The sequence below is a fragment of the Sinohyriopsis cumingii genome, chromosome 12, assembly GCF_028554795.1.
Source record: "Sinohyriopsis cumingii isolate HCF-2022 chromosome 12, ASM2855479v2, whole genome shotgun sequence".
In the NCBI taxonomy this organism is placed as follows: domain Eukaryota; kingdom Metazoa; phylum Mollusca; class Bivalvia; order Unionida; family Unionidae; genus Sinohyriopsis; species Sinohyriopsis cumingii.
The window spans coordinates 63,804,908-63,830,014 of NC_142972.1; the positions used below are offsets into that span (position 1 = coordinate 63,804,908).

The 25,107-nt window shown below is 33.2% G+C and overlaps 1 protein-coding gene across 3 annotated transcripts in view; it reads left to right on the forward strand.

Annotated features, from left to right (window-relative positions):
* Positions 1-23,818, forward strand: part of LOC149786591 (uncharacterized) — a 95,083-nt gene extending 71,265 nt beyond the window's left edge. For all 3 annotated transcript variants that reach the window (XM_089977091.1, XM_089977090.1, XM_089977092.1), the window contains 2 exons: positions 9,739-9,880; positions 21,457-23,818. In XM_089977091.1, the coding sequence (XP_089833217.1) occupies positions 9,739-9,880; positions 21,457-22,263 (949 nt within the window). In that variant the 3' untranslated portion in view covers positions 22,264-23,818. The remainder of the gene's footprint in view (positions 1-9,738; positions 9,881-21,456) is intronic.
* Positions 23,819-25,107: the final 1,289 nt, after the last annotated feature.

Below are 25,107 nucleotides of genomic sequence, written 5' to 3' on the forward strand. Positions count from 1 at the left end.
TTGCATGAAGCCTTTTGCTCCTCAATGAAAGCTTTAAAGCTTTTTTTCATAAATCCAACAGTGAGTGGCTGCAAAAGAATGACGAATATTATCATTAGCCATAATTTTGGGTGCTGGTAGCCTTGTACTTACTGTGTTAGTTAAGTTGCCGAGCAAGATTCGTTATCCATACATAGAGCAATGTCGATTCTGATTCTTTCATTTCACTCAGTAGCAACAAATCGATCTGGGCTTGTCCCTACTGTCAATGGGCTGTCAGCTGATAATGGCCTTTGTCATAGCGAATGAATTAACAGCGATACTGATGTTAAATGATTCAACTTTGTTCAGTGTGGGTTTTGCAATCTGCAGGGAAAATTTAATTTAAAACTATGTTGTCAAGGTTTTGATCGTTTATTACTTACTTTGACGGTACACATTTTGATCTCGCTATCTAAATGGATGAGGAAACGGCTGATACAGTGAGAGATGTAAACATCGTTCGAGAGTCCATCCTTATCTTGTTTTAGGGTATTTCTCCAGCGTTGCAAAAACATTTTCAGTGCCTCTGCTAATTTCATCATTGCTGGCGCTGCTGGCTTTGCGGTTCAGGATTGCAATAATAATATTTGTCAATTATTGTCGAGCGTTGCAAATGCGAATTGTCTCACTTTAAACCCAAGCATCTCATACCTAATAACTAATTAGCAAAACTATTAGAATAAAATCGGCGCATATAACAGTCGCTGTTCTTTTTACAAATATTTCATGCATGTGAGACAATATTGTCGGCAAACTCATGATACATTCATACCATTCACATCCAATACATGCAAACAAATCCACGACATTTATGAAAGATGGACATCAAAAGGCTATTGGAAATACTCATGAATTCAATGTACAGTTGCACTGAACTTACCATCTGTAAAGTTAAAACGTTATGTTTGCGGCAAGATTTTACACACGTAAAGATATATAAAAGACATCCTTAATATGCAAAATTTATTTTATGATTATTAAATGAGCTGTATCCGCCTATATTTAATCATTTGCTACTTCGCATTGAAACATGAGAGAACAGATATGAATCAAGTGAATGATCACGATACGGTGAAACGGAATTATCATAACCGAATTAGGAATTTACACACACAGACATCAGTAAATATATAGAAAGATAAGTACATTTTACAGGGGTCGAATATTTATCATCCATATAAACAGTCCCAAAATGAACAATTTAATTGCAGCAATTTGTTTTTGAATATCACGCTCTAAAGACCTGCGGCTTCACGTGCAACATTCATAAACTGTTGAATGCATTCAATGTTCTTTAAAATGTATATACTTGCTTCAGCTGGTGATTTGATGACGTTGCTGAACTTATCATGAATTATGTTTGCATCGACAGTTATGTTGTAACCGAAGTCTTATTAACATAACACACAACACGTAAACACCAGACGTCAATCTATATTGTTTCCTATATGTAAGGAGGATTTTAACAATAGACAAAACGCTCAAGATATTCTATTGGACCAACATATATTTATAACGTAAAATAACATTTATTTAAGGCTGCATTAGACTGTAGTATTCTTACTAATTGAGTCTTTTTCAGTATGTTTTGCACAGAAGGCTGTTTAAAACTTCCAATCAGCGATACAAAACATCTGTACGAGTTACCTTGAATTAGCAAATGTACAAACTAAGTGATTTGGCATGTGAACCATGGGAATGCCTGAGAGAGAGAGAGAGAGAGAGAGAGAGAGATAGAGAGATGGAGGGACAGGAAGTTAGCGAGAGAGAGAGTGAGAGATATTCGTATTCGTATTAGACAATGCAGATACTACTTTCTTTTGTCAAACAACGAATAGTCATAGCCGATAAGGTGAGTTTCCTCTCATAAATGCTCAAATCGAGCCAAATGGTATTGTTGCAAGCCAGGGGTATTTGCTTGACCGAATGGTGTCAAACCCTGGCGCTATTCCACTATAAGTCATAAGTTTACCCCAAATTTCCAAATACTTCTATACAACTTCATTTGAATATTAGAGATCCCGACGTGTCCATTATATTCATACATTTTTCTCTAATCGGTGCCAGACCTCATATTTCACAACTTGTCAAATATATAGCACATCTGCATGATTTCTCTTTAGCAACTTTCCGTACCGTCAGCAGTTCACACCGTGTAAACTATTCAATATCCCTTAACACAGTGAACTATTTTCACTATGCCACCTTAGGCCAGTCAATTTATGGTTTCAAGGTACATTTCGCCAGTATAACTGCATCACATTTGCCAACAGGTCGACATTAAAGGTATATGCCGAGTCCCTTCTTGTTTATTTCCTTGTGTAAGTTACCAGTCTCCTACCGTACATAAGACCACTGCAGTCACACCTCCAATGTACACCACTAGATTTTAATAGGGACTATGGTACTACATGGACACTCTGGTGCTTTTGAACTGAATTCATTAAAATTAAAACATGGCGTCATGGCAACTTACTATCACTTCAATATGATACGTTTTCTCTACTAAATTACTAATTAGTTCGGGCCAAGAAATACTTCCATTGCGACGAGTTCAAATAATCAAACACGTAATCACACAAATCTAAGAAGTCCTTACAACGGGGCACTATAACCAAATGAGCATACTGCAGATTTATTACAGTATGATATCCAAAGCGATAGATCAGTCTTGGTAAAGTATACCTGCACGACAAACAGTCAATCAATAAACTCATCAGTCAGTCAATGGAAACAATATATTTTTCAAAAATAATATAATTGCCTAACTAACAGTTACTTAATACTAATCTGTGATTTGGATTTGATTTTAACGTAGCTTTAACATTATTTCAGTCATATCACTACGATGTCTGCAGTGTGCAAGGTTATAATTGTGTCGCGCACTGGGGCATCACGCCGCATACATTAACCTCTTAATGCTGAGAGCAAAAAGCGAGCCAGCTGTTAGTACCATTTGTATGTCTTTGTCCTGACTCGACATTGGTTTGAACCCGCAACCTCCCGCATCCAAGGCGGACTCTCTAACCACTAGGGCATCTGAACGGTCGTATTGCTTGTTAAGACTGGGCTAGATATGCAAACATGTTCTCGTTGGTCATAATGTACCAATGTCCACGGTATCCGTGACTTTTTCAAATAGTGTGCTTCCTTAGTTTGGAAGAATTATAAATACTATTTGTGTAAACTTCTGCGTTTTCGCTCGCATTGCTAAATGTAATATTCCTCAGAATTGATAATACAGTTCCTTCTTTGATACCCAACCATTTGCTACTAATATACTGCATCTACGTGTGTTTCTCATTGTTCTCTAATAGCCATATAAAATGTACGCAGTTCCATACCCGAGTCATCGATATCCACCAAATACCAGAATGTGTGTGTTTATTTGTGGCTTAGATGTCTAACGTGGCCTTAGCCATATTTCACTCATATCGTCACGATGTCTGCATTGTGACAGTTCATACCAATGCCCAGATCTGGGATATCATGCCACAGACATGTAGCATCATATACCACCTGAAACCATGTAGTCCAGTCCTAAACGTAACAGCTTAATGCTGAACACCAAGTCAGGCAGCTACTAGTAACATTTGTATAATAACTTCGGTTTGACTCGGACGGGCTTCGAACCCGAGATCTTCCTATACTGGGGCGGATGCTCTAACCACATATGCCACTGGAGAGGTCGACGCATAATTACACACATACATGCATGCATACATGCATGCATGTATACATACATACATACATACATACATACATACATACATACATACATACATACATACATACATACATACATATACATACATACATACATACATACATACATACATACATACATGCATACATGCATACATACACACATACATACATACATACATACATACATACATCGTTACATACATGCATACATACATACATACATACATACATACATACATACATACATACATACATACATACATACATGCATACAGACATACATACAAACATAGATACATACATACATGCATACATACATACATACATACATACATACATACATACGTACGTACGTACGTACGTACATGCATACATACATACATACATACATACATACATACATACATACATACATACATACATACATACATACATACATACATACATGCATACATACATACATACATGCATACATACATATATATTTATATTGCAAAACGAAATGTTATAATGTGGATCATTTAAAAAATGTTAGATTTTGCGCATCTTGTATTTTTGCAAAATAAACATATTGTGTATGGGTGGGTGGGTGGGTGTGGATGTAGGTGTGGGTGTGGGTGCGAGTGGGTTTGGAGCTGGGGTGATGGTTTTGATTAGGTGTCATATGCTTGCGAACAAATACACTCTGTGGGATTTGTTTATTTAGTCTCAAGAAGTAATATCAAAGGCTGTGGTTTTCTCCCTGTTTGGACACTCGTCGTTGCACTGACAACAGACCGAGACACCAGCCCCCACATTACTTGGTCACTCACGTGTCATGTGTTTGGGGTCCTTGAGTCCTTGTGAAATGGTTTTTAAGTAATCCAAAATGAAATGGTCTCTTATGGGCTAACTATGTCTTGTTATAGATGCTGGACGGTTGGCAGTGAACATAAAAATATGAAAGCGCTACTTATATACTACTCACTCTAAGAATCCTCAAAAACAGGGAAAGGGATGGTTATGGTATGTGTGCAAGGTACCATGATTACAGTGGTATTCTCTCTCTCTCTCTCCCCTTCTCTCTCTCTCTATCTTAACTTGCTGTATAGAAGTTTTTGCCCCGATACAGTATGTTACAGACTTCGTTACACTAATGGTTTCTTACTATCATACTATCCACCATTTAAAAGACTGATCAGGTAGTGCTTTCCAAAGTACGGCAGCTAGATTAAGACATCAACCCACTTCATAACAAACACTGGTTTGTTACAAGAGAGGCAACATACGTTTGATTATCTGATACTTATCCTGGACATTCATGTAAAGAGTGCGTCATAATTAGCTTTGGTTAGATATACAACACAGTATTATGACAAAGTGTATAAATAATCTTTCTAATATACATGTTGGTTTATTGATATGAAGTGTTGGGACACTAGATGATTATATAAATTCGTTATAAAGGGAATATCAAACCTGCGTAGATTGACTTTGGCTGTGGAACGCAACACACAGTATATATGACACTAAAGGTTTCAAAGGCTGAGACATGTATCCTTTGAAGTACGAAGCAGATGGCAAATTATTAAAATATAGCACATTGACATTTCACGCAGCATTTAAAACATGGCATGAGACAGTCTTTCTATATTTGGCATCAGACGGCATTGCTAATTGCTGCTGTATTTGCATTATAAATGCATTAACAAAAATCGATTCACTAACAGTCAAATAATGTTTGTTTTAAGAAGGGAGATACTAACATTATATCGTCCATTTTACTGTGATTGAAGACAGTATGCATTCAATTCTAAGGAAAGGGTAACTGGTCCCGAGATGGTAAACATGTCGCCATCGATAATTTGTCATTAACGTAATTTCATATTTAAAGAAAACTTTATGTTTTGAATATTTTATTTATGATTGCATTAAGCAGTATTTGTGTAATTCATGTCCCATAATCCAAGGGAACGAGATTATTCAATGGATATCAGCCACTCAGGGTGATATCAGCTTCTAGCTACCTCTATTGGGTACCGGTAACTTATTTTCGAAAATCATTATACTTTCGAGGGTGAAAGAAATGACTTGTGTCAGAAAGGAAGTGAAAAAGGGATGACATTATTAAAACCCGTTTGAACAGTGTTTATCCATTTTGCAATACATGTACATAAAAAGGGTCTAAATGTAGACCTAGTGACAACTAAGATGCTATTTCAAATAAACTATGAACATGCTATTTATAGTGATAATATAAAACTTTACTAATTTTTATATATTACCTCAAATGACTGCATAATTATAGGCCTGAATTAAATGGGACATTTTAAACAATGGCCGAATTCCTTAGCCTGAAAAGCATGTTCCAGTTTATTGGTACATGACTCACAACTTGTATAATATACCACAATTATAATATAATGTATGTATCTCGATCGAGTTGACCTTGCTGTGTACATGTCTACTCTACTGTTTAAACATTAATGACCGGAGAGCAAAATGAAAAGGCAAAATGTAAACAGTTATCATGAACATATAATCTCAGAGGCAAAAGTCAACGCATTTCGTGTAAAAGTATCTCAATGCAGAAAGCGTATCTATATTTCTGAAAACATTTGAAAGCAAGAAAGCCGAAAAGAATGGATGATATGATTAAAAAGGGACAGAGGATATAAGCGGGAATAATAAGTCCCTGTTTCCTGCCACATAGTTGTCAATATTAACTGATAACTTTATTTCAATAGTAGAGTATTGCAATAATAGTCCCATGTGAGATCATTCTATAACTCAATTATAACATGGTGGATAACGTGACGACAATATATAAATATTTGCCTTGATACATTATGACATTTTATCATCACATCTCAATGCAATTTAATTAAAACAAGCGAAAATAAAATTTCATACAAATGTTGTATATTGCAATATTTGTCTGCTACATGTTCGAATTGGAAATCTTACTAATTATCTGACCACGTTAAGAGACTATATTAAATAGAATTTTCTCTCTAATTGAACTGAATATCTCATCTTCTTTTCTAGTTCAAAAACTGCATTCCTAATAGTTTTACAATATGTGATTCCCTTGCAGGGCAGATATAATCAGTATTGTAAAATATATTACAGATGTGTTTTTTACAGTAGATATTAATAGTATAGCTTATGTGGCTGCCTTTAACTGGCAGTCATATTCAAATATCTCATCTTGTGAAGCCTTACTTTGGAAACTTTAATTGCAAAACGTATTGCAATATAGGTTTTTTATTCAAATTAGCTGGATTATTTTTCATACACTGACAACATTAGTTTCTTGCATTGATAATGGTGGATGTGTTGCTGTTGCAAGAACAAATTATTGTGATAAACTTGCATTGAAAGTACATGCACCTTGACTTATTTTATCATCATATCTCAGTACTTTGGCGATTAAACAAGGCATTGCAATAGTAGTTATGGACTAACTAGATAGATGTACAATGTGCTTCTACTGGAATAAATAATATTCGAGTAAAGTGAACAAGGACACAACTGTTATTTCATGTACAGGTCCATTAAGACCATTCATACATGTATGATCATAGATCTTGGTTAGTAAATTGGGTTCATATGTGTATTTTAATCGATGTACTGCTTCTGATATAACCATTGATGTGATACTTTAACGTCAAACTGAAACGTTTTCTTGAAAATGTAGAACATCATCATGTCGTTGCTTCCAAAGTTGCACCAATAAATATAGTCACAATAGCTATTTCCTTATAATATGTCTTCAAAACATACTTCCGTCATAGTACTATCCATTGCACCAACAAACTTATTAATGAACCAATGCATCTGAATTAATACAATATCGACCACCAAGATGTACTCCTATTTTAATACACCCTGATCTGTTAAAACTGGCAATGCCGCACAATTTATAGCACCTATTATAACACTTTTCACCCCACATTACTTAATAAATTAGAGTAAGTAGGTAGCTTCATTAAAAAGCAGCTGGAGACATTATACAAAAATCATTATATTAGTGAACAACTGTCGAAAGATATTGACTTGTTTTACCAGTTCTCACCGTAGTGGAGTAACTAGTTTCATTGCAGCACTTTAAGATCAGTAGTTTTCGTTCCACAGTTCCTCGAATCATTATTGTGCAAGTACAAGTATAGTGGATTACTATTCTGGAAGTTATTATACACATTAATTACATACTTTATGTAGCAAATCGCGGTGTTCGACTTGAATGCAACAATTATTACCGTTCTTATAATAGTGGTTCTACTGCATATTGCAATGGCTGTTGTTCGTGCACTACAGCGTTCATTCTTTTCCAACGTTTCTAGTGTATTACTGTAATTAAAGAAACTGGTAGTGTTTCATCGTACTGCTTCAGTTTTAGAACATTACATTTCAAAGTATTAGTGAGGTAATGGTTTCAAATACATATAAGTTTAAACAATGCTCAATATTGTATAACTGGTCATGAACAAGTATGACTTTTCTTATTTTAGTCGTTTTTTGTTGCTTTAGCAATAATAATTCACAATTTTACAATTTTAATTTTCTACAGTAGTGGTCTCCATTGTACAGCGATCAATACATCTATTTTTGTAATATCCTTGGACGTTCCATCATAGTTGGAACATGAACGAAACCATTATAACAATAGTGGATACTTGATATATTGATATGGTTTAGAAAACTGCAATTTCAATTTATTTTGTTAAATATTGATTTGTTTTCTATTTCACAGCGGATGCAATATTTGTACAATCGCATTCTGTTATATATATATATATATATATATATATATATATATATATATATATATATATATATATATATATATATATATATGTATGTATGTATGTATGTATGTATGTATGTATGTATGTATATATATATATATATATATATATATATATATATATATATATATATATATATATATATATATATATATATATATATATATATGTGTGTGTGTGTGTGTGTGTGTGTGTGTGTGTGTGTGAAGTTGAAAAGTTTAGTTTTCTTCTGTACATGTTTCTACATATATTCTCTGTATTAAATTTCCCGTTTCTTTCCAAAGACAATTATGCTACAGTTATTAATATATGGTCAACATCTGCTAATATTCAAGCTTAGTTTAGATCTTCCTGAGATGAAACGTTAATATGCAGTTTATTTGAAATTAAATACAAGATCAACATGCACGAATGTTCTATTCCTTATGATGCATGGCCATTCTGACATGTCTAAATCCCATGCAGCAGTCAGACGGAGACAAAACCTGAGAAGAAGCTTATCAAATAATGTAATTAAAACCAAACACCAAATGTGAATGCAATAATGTTCCTTAGATAGTGGGGAGAAATGTTCAAGGGCCATACATTTATAACATAACTCACCAGGCCGGCTGGGTCTATATATCATAAACAAATTCAAACCGAAATAAAGTACCTAAACATAATACAATCATTATTCTTTGTATTTTAGGAATCCCAAAAACACAAACAAATTGTACTTTGCTTGATGGCAGTTCCAGAAGATATCCGTGTGCTTATTTTGATGTGTCATGTTAGAGAGTATGATTCTCATGTTTTCTAATCCAGTGTCAAAAGCTAAAATATGAATTGCTTATTAGAATGCTTTATTAATCATTCCATCTCTAGATTTGTTTAATTTCTTTCTCCTCATCTACTCATTCCCTCATTTACTCACACTCTCAAGGATTCTCATATTCTATATCTATTCACTTGTCTGACTATAAGTGCTATTTGCCTTTCTCTGTTAGATGGAACACGAGATGAAAACAGTATCGCAATTAAAATAATTATACGTACTGGTAATAATTCAGTTCTTTACATGTTTGTTTTTGTCAGGAGAGATTCATTTGTGCCTTCCTAGTATCAACTGCAATATTCCCCGCAATATCTGGTCAGATGTAAAATCTAAATTATTATACAAATATTCATGTGCTATATGTTATTCCGATGAGTTCATGATCTTATATTTCACTTAAAGATGGATTCGCACTTTCGTATCGGAGCTGCAGGGATTTATTAAAGCGAGGATGAATGTAGCTGGACAATCGAAAGAGAACGTTCAACTCGAATTGGAAAGGGCAAGAAATGAACTTGATCTTGCTACCAAAGAGTTAGAAAGGGTATGTATAGTATTCTACATATTTGTAAATTGTCGTCAATTTAAAGATGAAAATAATGGTATGTAGAAATGCGTAAGCCTCGACCATTTCGATTTCGGTATTATTTGATCGTCATTTGAAAACCTTGTTTGCTCCGAAGTCCGTGTGCCAGTTGAAAGGTACTACGATTCTACATCACTTCTCTTCTTGCATTTGTTAGATCAATATTTAGTTCACTTTACCAATGGTCGATGTGAAGGTGGCAATAACAGTTCTATATGACATGTTGTACCTACTGCAGTGAACACAATCACAAACCCTTGACCATATTGTTAAGCACTGCATTAATTCCCAACTATTTTAGTAGTGCGTTTGCAGTGTTCTCTATGACCTGAACTAGAACGTTGAACATAACAATTATACAAATGTTACTGACTAGATTTATTCAGACTATTGACCATTGTAATTGTTTTATATTAAAACAAAGATAAACCAGTGACTTATCTAATACAAAAATATACTAATTCAATGACGAGTCGAAGCACCTAATTGCAGTAATTTTAGTATGATTATTTATTCATAAGAATCCTATATAAACAGCATATAAAAATGTACTCTTTGCAAATCCAGAAAGATTATAATTTTAATAAAGAACTAAAAATCATTCCAAAAGTGTCGGGAAAATCTGCATAATGCTTGTGTTAATTGTAATGCATCCCATATAGGTGCATATTGTCGTTTTGTCATTTAACATACATATAATTAAAGAGTTATAATATGTGTATCAACTAGACTTTCGTTTATCTACCGGATCTAATTTAGTTTCACCTGGTATCATTAGGTCTCTTGAATACAACATAGTTACAAGGTCTGTCATTTGTTTTCTAAAAAAAGAATTAATACTGCTAAACACATGCAGTCTACTAAAATTGCATTAGCAAGGCTCAAAGGTAAATGTATATTACAAAACGTCTGTTCCACTAATGTCATCCTCGTGTATCTGAGTTCCATCTTAACAACCACCTTTTCGTCGTTAGACTTCTTTCGTAATAGGTAATGAGGAACTGTCAGTCGTATCGATAGACTTAGTAACTACCTTAACTTTAATATTGGGATTATAATTAAATTAAGCGATTAGCGAATACTTATTGGAGTTTTTTTGGCAAAGTCAGACGTCGAATTTCTTAAAATAGTTAATTAAAATAGAAAACCTAACATATCACATATTTTGGATCATGTTTATCGGTAACATGCACATTCCTCACCACATTACTATAAAAACTAATTCTATAAATTCGATCAGAAAGAAATTTTTTCCCCATACTTAACTTAATTCTGTTTTATTTTCATCAATTAATCATCGCATATTGAAGCAAAGAAAATAATCGGTTGAAAAACGGAACATTTAACTCAGTGGCGGCTTTGCTGGTATATTTACCACAGGGTACAGAACATGAAATACCAACATATCTTTCTTATTATCGATCTAAACCTTTGTTAAAATAACCATATAATAATTTTATAGAATATAACCTCCACCGGAAACATTCTATCATTTTTTATTGTTTATTTTACTTTAAGATTATAATATTATTTATCTCGACAGTTCTTTAGTAATATTAAGTAAGACCAATAATGTTACAGATTGGTTTTAATTGTTTGAGCTCCATGATACTTTCACTATCAAGTAATGAATTAGATACATTTGTTTTGTTATTCATCCTGGGTATTTTCCATCTACCCCATAAATCGTTTAAAATAAATTGTAAAGGTATTGTGTTTCACTTGATATATATATATATATATATATATATATATATATATATATATATATATATATATATATATATATATATATATATATATATATATATATATATATATATATATATATATATATATATAGATACATACATACATACATACATACATATACATTGATTTAATTACATGACTTAAGTTTGGAATTTATATAATTTACTGCAACCTTATTTCATGTATAATCCCTGTATTACTGAAATTAAAATAATCCATGCACAGCATATCCTCACTGAGGTTTATCAACATCACCATTTATAAAAGCTATATTTTATTTTGTTATTGCACACCTCACGACGTCTGTGTACATACCAATTGGTGCGAAGATATGGACGGCCTTGCCATGAATAATGCTGCATAAATTCGCTTGTTTGATGAAGTAGTTTATAATGTTAATAGTATTAAGACATTGCAAGTAGATGTAATAAATAAGACATGTCACTTCACCTAACTTTGAGGTTTAATGTTATCTTTTAATTTATGTGTATTAACCTTCTCCTACATCCAATAAATATTCATTCATGAAGTGCATTAGCATATTACACAATACCACTATCAACATTAAGCATCACCCCAATATGTGTCTTAATTCAAACATGAAACGAATTGAAATTTAGGTTTAAAATTTGGAGAGAGGCTGTTTCAAATGTTCATCTGCTGGGAAAGAATGTTCTACGTAAATGGAATACGAACAAATTAACACTCAAATTAAAAGTAATGCTTGCACAGAAACTAAAATATAATCTGCCATACATATAATATACAAAAGCGAGGGTTTGTTCTTGAATGCAGCTCAGTGGCACAACAAGACATTTTGCGTCCCAACCCGGTTGTAGTTATGTATCCCCCTGCCATTAAATATACGTTTTTACTTTGGTCCTTCTCGTCTCACACCAACATCCCATGCCACAGTTTCCCTGTTTGCTTGGACGTTTTCTACGCCAATGAGGCACCATGGAATATATTAAATGCATCTAATATTAAATTCGTATAATACAATAAAGGTCACGATAAGGAAATCGAACTAATTGTTGAAAGTACTACTTGATTGAATGAATCAACATAATACAAATATTTTATTGCCACGAATGAAAATATAAAAATATACAACATGACATGAACGGTGTATCAAAAATCGAATGCAAAGTAATGCTATACAAATAATATACAATAAGTAATGTTTTCCCCACTAAATGGCTAGAAAATGAATAAGCGTCAACAGGTCGAATTACGCATTGGTACTGCGGTCTTGAACAAAATGTTGTCCGTGAACAATAACACTTTTTCACACTTGCTGGAAAACATAATGTGAATGACATGACTAAAATAATGAAGAACATAAAAGTTAAACGGAGATTGAAATGGATATAATATAAACAAATCCATTACAACCACATGGGTTTATTCCATCTCCGATGCAACATTCGTTATCAGTAGAATGTACTATTACTGCAGGTACATATTGAAAAGAACGTTGAAACCTTTACGAAAAATCATTAAATCTATCAAAATGATGTATGGATGATCTCTACGGTAAATTTATATTAATCCAGATAAAACTCTTCTATGACAAAAATGCACTTTTTTATATTCAACGATATGAAGTTACTTGTAGAAAGGCTATACACTATATAAAAAGAAAATTCGTCTGCAATTAGATTAAATATTCCCTTTATGTGCCTGTGTATTCCTTCAGCATCAAAGTTCACCAGAATACTCTATAAATTTTGTTTTTCTTCTTGCCAATGAAAGTAAGAGCTTTTTGATCACTGAACATACAAATCGGAGAAGGAACTGAGGTAATATACACTTCAAAGTATTGCACAGACAATAACGTAGCCTTATATTCATTTTGTTCAAAATACTTTATCTGGTGAAATTTAAGTTTATTTTCAAACAATTGCAAACTGGATGATTTACACCATAGATGTCTCCTTGAATTAGAACTTCAGTACTCATGATTGACTGAAATTCGGAGCTCAAAGAATTGCAGTCTTAAACAAGGCATGTCACTTATCATAATCATGTGTTGGTTTAACTGATCCCTGCCCCCCACTATGTCCTATATATTTAACTCAAGCAGGGTAAACACCTCTGCTTTAGTTAATTGTAAAACGTGCAACAATGAGATTATCAAGGAATTTCCAAATGGTCCCAATGTCATCCTTCCAGCTGACGTTATAGATGATGACGTAATCCGTGTGGTCGTCAAAATTATCTATACCAAATGTAAGCATGTTTGTTAAACGTCTGACAAGTAAAAGGCAAATATTCGCCCCATAAGGTTTGACTGTATAGTGATAAATCGAATTAGAGTTAATCTGGCGACATTTCCGTGGCCCATTATGTCAAGTGGAATTTGACAGAATCATTTGAGAATTCAAATGTGGTGACATATTTTGCATTTCCAATTTTGACAATGCAGTCATCGATTCTTAGCTACGGAAATGAATTGGATTTGGTTGCACTGTTCAAAGTTCTTTAATCTGGGCAAATGCGTTGAGCATTATCTGGTTTCGGTGAAATAGTACATGGTGAACTCCAATGACATTCACTTGCTTCTATGAAATCATTCTGCAGAGAAAAGCGCATATATGTTTACAAACATTCCTAGTTGAGATGGTTTATTATGTGTGGATGCTATCTCACAGAGGTGGAACCTACAATATTGAAGTCATGACAGCTTTATTTCTCTGTGATGGAATTGCTGGAAACAAGTGTTCATTGTAAAACAATACCTGCTATTGTACATTCGTTTCCTATGGCTACAGATGAAGAACTTTCTCGTCTGATCATTCAATACTTCCAAATTATAGTTACACCAAAGTCACTACAGCCGAATTGCATTGCAGTGCTTCAGTCCTCACAGTAAGGGAGATGTAAAACTAAATTGACTAAATGAATAACAGGATATTTGTATCAACATATTCCATTAACATATTTATATGGTCAACTTTTTTCTTCGCTTCCGAGGAGCGTTAATTATATAAGTCACCCACTTGCTTCGACTGTTTGAGGAATATAATAACTTGCCTGAAGAGGATTTGAAGGTATTGATAATAGAGCCGAAATGTATCTCCAGGCTTTAAACTTCTTTTCATTTTAGTTCTCTCATTCCGTAATTTCATTTCTGACCTGGTCTTAGGTAATGGACCGAAACATTATTCCATTTCTTTAATTGATGGCTCGTCAAATGCAGTAATAATTTGCAGATGAGCCTTTGGAATCTTCTGACTGGATTGTTGTAACATTTGACAATTGTGGCAAGATCTACACTATTTCCGAACAGCATGCTTTATGCTCTGCCAAAACAATTGAATTAAGATCACGTGAGCAGCTAAAGGTGTTTCATGGAGTATACTAAGATAATGTTGTCTTTACGAAATGGGAAATTATTTTTCGTACTGATTATTTGTGAACATCGAGTACCTCAGTTGAACCCAATTTGCTCTCGAGCACCCCATTTTATCAAAGAATATCGGTTCTAAGGTAGCTTTGTGTTTCCTAACTCTCTGAAATGAGTGGACCTCAGGATCTTGTTCTTGCTCGATAATATGTAATTATCGCTTTTCACCCGGCTTAGAATAAAGAGAATAAGTAAGAAAATGATGAACATGGTGAGCTACGCCTCTATATTGATCAATCCTGAAGCAAAAGTAACGGCATGAAAAGCCCGACTAGGAAATGTGTCAATTAAAGGAATATATTGTTGATAAACACCATTTTCAAAAGTTTTCGTCTCCATAGAATTAGCAACTGCAACGGTTGGATATAATTCAAGGGTTTAGTGTTCATTTGGATCGACATTCTGGTCCAAACAAATCGTGTCAGTAACACGTGGATTAACTACAACCTTATCTTGAGCTAGGTCATTACCTGGTTAAGAGATGAATACCTTCGATGGGTTAAAGCGGCACTGTTCCGAATAGAAAAGAAACGGAGATTACACAATGGAGAAGAACGTTAACCAAGCCTCACTCTACACTCTGGGAAAAGGGAAAGTACTTGATCATCAAAGAATCGTTTAACTTGTTGCTCTTTTAATATTTTAGTACATATAGGACTTAGAGAATCACTAATTCGTGATATAAAACCATTTTACATTGTTCGTATTTCTGCATTATACATTTTAATGTGGTTTGTTTGATCTAACAGGTGTATTGATTTCAGTACATAACCGTGACTTTTGTCTCTTAGAAATATGATAATTTTGAAGAGATCTGTCTTAATATGCTGCCTAATTTTCAATCCATAGCATTCATAAATATCCTGCCCTTTCTTCCTGCAATAGATGCACTTAGGACGCGATAATGAGTTTTGATCATTCTTAACAATAACTTGATTTCCAAACGTTTCAGATATAAAAGTGCTTGCATGAGACTGAAATTGCCTTTTACATTAAACAACTCCTGAGTGGAAGACCTATTGAGATAAAAAAAAATTGTGAATTAATAACAAATCATCTGGTCTGTTGTACGAGGAGCACGTATAGCTGTTCCATATTATTCATATCACGATAGGTCTCACCATCACGTTGGGCACAATACTTCAACGCTTTAATCCAAATGAGTTATCTGGGGTCATGATAGTCTTGACCAACCTACTTGTCTAAGCATTAACTTATCATATCATTGCTCTTTTTATCTTGAATGAATTCGACCTGGATCTGTCTAGTTTCGTTTTACACTTCCAAAATTGTTGTCCATATGCCTCCGACTCACTTCTCTTCAACATACATTACTAAACCACATCGCAACCATCACTTTATTATTATCCATGACTGCTTCACCCTAGAAAATGGCTATATTGAATAAGGGCAACTTTCTTGGCCTTATCCAAATTTCTTTCTAATTAGGTATATTACTAGTATGACGTAATATCGTTTAAATTATGACATACGTTTTGTGTTAAAGTGCTAAGAGCAGTTTATTAAAACAATATCGAGAAAGATGTGCACATGTTTCATAGTTTAAATGTATGTATGAAACTATATCTAAACTATAAACTAAAATTAAAATGACATTATCGATTGTTATTGTTTTCCTGGTATAAAGTTGCCTGTAACATGATTATAACTTGTTAAGTAAAATACCAGACATAAACCAGTCTAACATATGGTGAACTAACCAAACTTACAATTCAACATAAAACTGTGGTTATTCCGCTGTAAAAATAAAACATTCACAGATAAAATCAAAACTGTGAATGTTTGGAAATTTGTTTGCTAATAGTGGCTGATGGGTATTAATTGTGAAGCCTACGTTTGCTGTTTAGAGCGTATTCACGAATCTCTTGCTTAAATGTTTACACAGATGGGAAATAGACTTCTATATTTTGCTGTAGTCTATACTAAAACAGAAAAAAACATGCCATTTTGGCTTACGTTTAATGAAGAAGATAAAATATCTGCGCCTTATATAGTTGTATCAAGACCATGTTGACACATTTTATATGCGACAAAGTAATACGACAGTTTAAAATCTAAAACTTACTTGAGAACCGAAATATATAATCTATATTAGTTACGAGATAAACACCGTTCATTAAAAATAAAGTTGTAATCTTTCTCATTCGAGTACATTTGGTTTCCAAGTAGAAGGTGCACTTGTGAACTTATATTTAAACAGGTCTAAACATCCACTCTAATGTACAGAGTGAATAACATTATCAATATGCAGCCTATTTCATGATGCCGACGCTAATAAAGTATTCCTAATTGTGTGGAAGAGTATTTAGAACTTGTCAAAAAATACATATCAGCTGTTAATTCGAAATCATTACTTCAACCTTGAAATTTATACTCTTGAAAAGTGAGGTGTTAAACATTACTTGTCATCATTGGTTTAACACTACTGACATAGAGAAACAAAGAGAAAGAGAGAGTAATTAGAGAGAGAGAGAGAGAGAGAGAGAGAGAGAGAGAGAGAGAACAAAAAATGCAGATTAAAAGAGACATTCAATCGACATATGGAACTGCTTATGCTATTGGATGGATATTAAATTAAATATATCATTGTAACACGTATCATATCTTTTCCATGACTGTTTGAAGCCAAAAATGTATCTATTTGTCTTTCCAAAGAACACACATATGCTAGTTTGGGCTGTTGTATAGGGATCGATCTAGCTATTAAGCGATATTATTATACTCTGAATGTACCTTTGCCCACTCTCTCTTCCCAAAACAAGAAACTCTTTTATGAGTTATATAGCTAGTTGTTACATTTAAATGAAAAATAATAAACAATACAAATGTTCATCCCGAATTCGAAACTTAATGTATAGTCTGTCTGATGCTTTATCAAAGTTTAGGTTCATCGGATATATTGGCATACACTGTCTAGCTTGAAGCTAACACTAAGTTGTGTTAAACAAAACTTATTAACATGACAATTTTAGTAGTTTTCCCTAAATCTTATTTTTTGTTTCATAGTGTGCGATACATTGAGTTAGCGTATACATATCTCCTATGAGGCAAACATAATGCGTACTTTATAACAGACTTGACAAGAAGCAGTTCATTGTACATACAATGCAGGTTAATTGCTTTAACATTAATATTTTTACAACGTCAAGATACAGCGACTAAATTCAATTTTCTTAAGCAAATTTTGACTTTGACCTTACTCTACGGACATTAGCAAGTTGTATTTGCGAATCTTTGTGTAATGTGTGGAGAAATATACTGAAGCAGAGGAATGCTGTGGAGTCTGCAGCACTATTTATATCCCACTGGTAGAGAAGGAGAATCTAACGGTTTAACAGCATGAACATATTAACTCTAAGTTTACCATATGTATCCTTTTCAGATAACATCACTTCTTTGTTCCACAAATATACTACGAAAACAAGTTTGCCATATAAAATACACAGGGCACAGAACAATCTATGCTGGGCAAGACATTTCAGAGATATATTAGAATTTTGGATTATGAATTGCCCAAATGTTTTATTTATTCAATGAACGTTGGAGAGTTTCATCTGTACCTCAAAACAACTAGACAGAGGCATGCAATATAATAATACTATTTTGTTTCTTTAAACATTGAGCAGAAAGCAGTCTTTATTCAGAATATTCCCTTGTGACAAGTAAATATCTACACTGCAATGCACATCAAAAGGTTTAAAGGCTGTTTCCATGAGCAGAACACTATCTTACCCGACTAACGTTTGTTCTTGACGTGGCGTCATACTTTTCTTTTTCCTCGGTTGGTCGTTTGTTTTTGCTTCAAGCTTATTTTATTTACTTTTTTTTGTAATAAATTGCCTTTTTCAGCTGCAAAATGTTATGTAATGTGTCATCAATGTAAATATATGGTTATGTGTTCCCCTCAGCATTTGTTATTCGTAATTATCAATATAGATTTGCTCAAAGCTTCACATAGTCGCTGTGTATCCGATCACCACTAATTAGGATGTTCTGTTTATTGGAACTTACTGTTCTTGCTAGTGTGTGAACATTCTGACATACAGAAGAATATATAAGATTAAAGGATATTTGTTTCAAACGTGCATCCAAACTATATATGAGATATTGAATATTCTTAAGTTTTCAAGTAAACAACCTCCCTTGCAGATAATGCAAAAATAAATATTAAGAACAACAATAATAGTAACGTGAATTAACTGTTCGTCCAAACTGTATATGAGATATTGAATAACCTGAGTTGTACAAGTAAACAACCAGTCTTGCAGATTATGAAGAAAAAATATTAAACACGACAACAATAGTAACAACAACAATAACAACGACAATAATAATAATAATAATAATAATAATAATAATAATAATAATAATAATAATAATAAGAAAAATAATATTAAAATATTAAAAAATAATAATGACAATAATAATAACAACAATTAATGATAATAATAATCTCGATAACACCGATTAGTGATACAATTATGTGCCTTTTTGATCCTGAAATATACGTTTCAAACCACCTAACCTAAGGATATTTAATATGCCCTTAATAGACCATGGGGATACTTTTTGGACACATATTTGTTTGGTAGGGGCTTTATAGTATTGTGCTATGATCCCTTTTTACAATAATGTGCAAAACCAGTGCTCGGCCTGACAAGCCATTAATTTTAGTGTACTAACTCACAACGTATCCTCTTCAATCTTTTATTGACAATACATAAATTGTTCCTGATTTAACGACACATGAATTAAATATGGACGGGCGTTCAAGAAGAAAATACAGCCTATCGTTGAAAGTATAAGCATTGTGGAAACAACTGGAATACATTTTCTGTGTTTATACACTTGTGAAGGATAGGATACATTAAATGTGTTTAATAAGTAAAATAAGTAATAAGTGAACTGTAGATAATCACATAAGTAGAAAACTAAAACAGCATACTGGATGCTGCAAAATAGAATGTACATTTTACCTGACATCATGCTCTAAATCCCTCATCTATGTTTTTGGAGAACAATTGTGAATGATTTCAGCCAATTTTGGGCTGGTGGGTGACGGACATTGCTAATATGTGATCATAAAAGTCTAGGAAAGCCACAAAACGTTGCTCATAAGAGAAGTCAAAATTGGTTTGTTTTTGAACGATTATTTGAACACATTATTGAACACACTATTGTGCAATGTCTTGCATAGAAAATGGGGCTCGGTGATCTTCGCTAGTTTCATTAGACTCTGCACAAAGTGCGTTTAAGAAGTTCATCAATTAAAATTGAACGAATTGGTCACTTAATTTAATCTAGAAATTCATAAGAGTTTTGTAAAAGCTGACGCCATTAAAAATGATCTCTATATAATATGTCACTCCTAGTATTAAATTCCGTCCCAGGTTTTTCAAAAAGACCATGAAGATAATAACTCTATTTTGCACTTGCGTTGTTCCTTAGCTTTTCTATATGTTAGTTTCATAATTTAACTAGCGCCATAATGGCCGACTAAACATTGAAGGAATAGAAAAAGCAACAAACTCTTTCTGGGTGTCAATTGCAAAGTATCGTAGAGCTTCTTTGCCATCTCCAAACGACAAATTCTGTCATAATCATGTTCTATATTTACTATGCTGTATTGACATATTCATACATTTGTTGTTTTAGTCTTGACATATCACATTGAAGTTGAACTTTGTCATATATTAGCTTGCATCTAACATCTTTCCAACTTACAGAGGAATGCATCACATACAACAGTTTTGTAAATTCAAATAGTTTTACACTAGTCGATGGGCTTATTCGATATTTCTAAAACGTTTGTTCATCAAAACAAAGTAGCATAATATGCAGTCATTGTGCCTCCATAATTTTCATTTTGTTAGTACCCTTATATTTCTCAGACACATGCAATTTAAAACATTATCTCGGGACTCCTTGATTTTTCTTCTTGCACATGCATTTGAAGGAACTAGTATACATTCTTTGGATAGCGTCAGTGTATTAGACAAAATTAAATTCTAGGGTTAGAATACAGGACAGGGGCGTAAATACTTTGTATGCCATTCCTGCAATAACTATTAGTATCATTAATATTACGAGTGCATCTTGAAAGTTTTAATCTTGTCATAAATGTACTATGTGCACGTGTAATGTGTTGGAAATCCCAAACACTGCTTGATACAAGATTTAAGCCTGACAATGTTATTGTAATATGTCTTAAGCTGCGTGAGACGATTGAAGAAATGTTGTATTCAAAGTGGTATAAAGTTCAAGATAAAGAAATATAAAAAAGGAAATATGCAGCAATGCATAAACTATAGTCATTAATGTTATTTTTATCATTATATTTAATTTTGTATAGTGCAGTGATGTTCAGTCAGCCATTGTTAAAGAAGAGAAAGCGCTATTACAAAACCTGGAAGAGTATTTAAAAAGTGAAGAAGTGCAGAGGAAACACTTTGACTGGACCGACTGTGCTGCCGAACTTAGTAATGTGGAAGAAGCTGGACCTAAACTAATCAGTGCACGGTTTCAAGATGCTATGTTGGAGTGGGCAGCAACAGAAGATGGACCATTAAAAGAGGCATCGGTCAGGATTACAGATATGTGCAAAGAAATGCAATATGAAATTGACTTGAGAATCAGTAACTTAAATGGTCTCGATCTCGGTTTCAGCTTGAAAGAACGTTCAGACCAAAGTGACAAGTGGTCAGATCCGAGTGACAACCCGAGTTCAGATGAAACTGAAATATCTCGCAAGGGCATTGCGATCGTTGTTGCCTCGTCTCCCATTTGGATAACTGTTGGGCTTATTGTTCTTGTGGTTGGTCTAATTCCAGGACTAGTCTGGGCTATTAATCGAGTTGCTAACACCAAGAAAAGGAATATCAAAAAGATGACTAAACTGACCAAACAATTCATTGATATACTCATCTCAGACAATCATCTACAACTCTACATAACCGATTCCTTTACAAGCCATTATTTTCAATGGCTTACTAAATTCAAGAATGATACTCTGTGTACAATAGCTTCAACGCGTGCATTGATACTACGCATGGAAGCTGACTTATATCTGAACAATGACGAACTAAAGATTTTCCAGTCACTGCACGCACAAATGAATCATTGCTCTAACCTTTTGCAAAACTTTGCTAATGCCATTTAAAAACCAAATTTGGATATTATAATTGCATTGCACAATGCAATGTGACAACATGTCACAAGCCACATCATAATAATAGTCATTTCCAGATATTTTATTTTATTATGTTCAAACTGTGTCAATATTATAGAAGCCCATCATAGTCGTTATGTAATGATCGAAATAAATTTCCACTCAAATAAAATCAAAATATGATTAAACACTGTAACACACAACACCAATCTGACGCAGGACATACAATTTAAGGTCAAAGCTCTTAGTAATATTTGCTTTTTTATTATTATCTGATACATTCAGGTTATCTAGACTAGTTTTATTATTCACAAGTTAGCATTGCCACTTCAAGCGAATACAGTTGAGATTGTTGATAAAAAACTAGCTTATTGCTATCTGGTTGCTCTTTGTTTAATGATAAAAGATATGCATATAAAGTGGTATCAAATGCATCAAGTAACTCTATACTCATTATATATATGTAGAGTTAAATACTAATAACAGCTTATCTGGCAAGAGTCATGGTGTAATCCAGCGATTAGTGCATTTGCTTCACATTATCAAATGCAGCATATTTATGTTATTATTGTTGTTAGTATTATTATTATTAGTAGTAGTAGTAGTAGTAGTAATAGTAGTAGCAGTAGTAGTTGTAGTAGTAGTATTAGTAGTGGTAGAAGTTGTATTAGTTTACATCGTAGTTGTAGTTTTACTGACTTGGCTGAGGTTGTTAACAAAGAGAATGTCGCATGCACAAAATAGTATGATCTAACATTCGCATGACATACTTGTCAACGGTCCAAATGACTTATTTCTCTAAAATGTAAATTAGTCTTGCAAACTATTGCTTACATGCATCAGGGTCTCAAATAAGACCCACTGTGCTTGATTTATATTTCTAAATATTGTCTCAATGGCTATTCTCTCAGAGGAGGGACATAGTTATTGGCTATATGCATATTAAGTTTTATATATTTTTGATATTAGATTTTGTGCAATTTTCCAACAGTCCGGAGGTTTTACGTCTTAGACGTTTTAAAGTTTTTAACTAAGAATAAAACAGAATGTTATAAAGTCAAATGTCGAAAAAGTATTAATTGTTTAAAAGAAACAAAATTAGACCAGTGTGACACAAATGATAACTTTACTTCTTCTGCTACGGGATATCTTCAGTTGTCCTGTTAAACTAAAATGTACGATTGAAAGCATTGCTTAATATGTTTCTTTTCTGAATTTTAATATACATTATTAAGTTTGGTACAAAAGTAACTAAATATTTCCGGTAGTCCTCTTATAATTTTTTATGTTTGTATTATTTACATTTTACAAGAAAATATATATATATATATATATATATATATATATATATATATATATATATATATATATATATATATATATATAATGTTAGTTTAACCTCTATTCGGGGATTAATATACGTTTGCTTACTTTGTAGACAGATTTGTGACCACAAGTATATATTTCAAACATACCTATACATAATTGTGTGATTTGTGTATTAATTGAATTGCTTTCTATAAATCAATAAAGAATGTTTATCTTCTTTTTGCCTCTGAGTCAAGTGTGCTAGGAGGAGTAAATGTATGTTTTCTTTAAGCGAGTTAGTGTTGTTAGTCCCACGATTGTATTTTGTTCAGTTGTGTGTGCTATGTGTTTGTCTAAAGAAGAAATACATACACTCCAAGGATTCATTGGAAATGCACGTAGCAGTTAAAACAAACTGTTTTGCAGGTGAATTTCAATGCTCTAGTCGGTCCAAATATCTTTAAAAATAATTAGTTGAACCTATCTCTTTGACCAAAAACGGGATTGCTACTCCCAGATCTTCATAGATCTCAAGGAAATATGAACATTTACCTGCCATTTCTTTTTATTACATTAGAGATGAGTTTAAAAAGAATGTGTTGTTCCTATCACATGGCATCAGGACCGATTTACATAGTTTGCCAATGACTATATTGTGTTAATATGAATAAATGAATGCTTGTTCATCCGAATCAGTGATATCTACTTCCAGTCTGTAACTTCTGTACCGACTTTGGCCACAATAGAAACTATAAATGGATACCAGAAAAATGCTGTTAGTACCATTTTTGTAAGTCTTTGGTATGGCTATACCGGTGATCGTTCCGAAGACATCGCGTATCCGAGGCGAACGCCTTAACCGCAAAGGCACCAGTGTGGTCAGCAAGGGTGCATTTATAAGACCACTTTCGTTGGACAACCCAAAACTCAATTTGATATATCTTTCTTAAAGTATATACAAATGCTTTAAACTTACAGTTATAATAAAAGATAATTTATAGCACAAAATGTTTCTCCAACAGAACAAACATTCATCAATTTAATTTTGGTATAATTTTAAGTAAAGTTTCTGATTTCAAAGGCAGAATTACAAGCAAAATGAATTTTCTTATAAATTGAAAACAAGAATCTCGCAATGGCTATACCATATGTGACCAATACATATTTTTCAACAGTGGAAAGATGCAAGGCATGTAGATGTTCAATTTGCATCACGTATGCAAGGATATGACGTGTTTTTGACATATGACATAGTGACACACACAAGCAATGTTACATCAACCTAAGTGAATGAAATAAATACTATATTAGAGTATTTCCAATGCAAATGGTAAGCAATATTTGTGCATTTAGAATCGATATCATCTACAAAATATGCATGTTTGATTTCCAAAGCTTCATTTGCGCATGTGGAACATATAACCAATTGTACAAATTTAATTGGAATGACCTGTTCGAACATTTTTGGTATATTTTGTAGCATCAGTTAACCTTTGTTATTATAGAAATTAATACTACTTAATACTA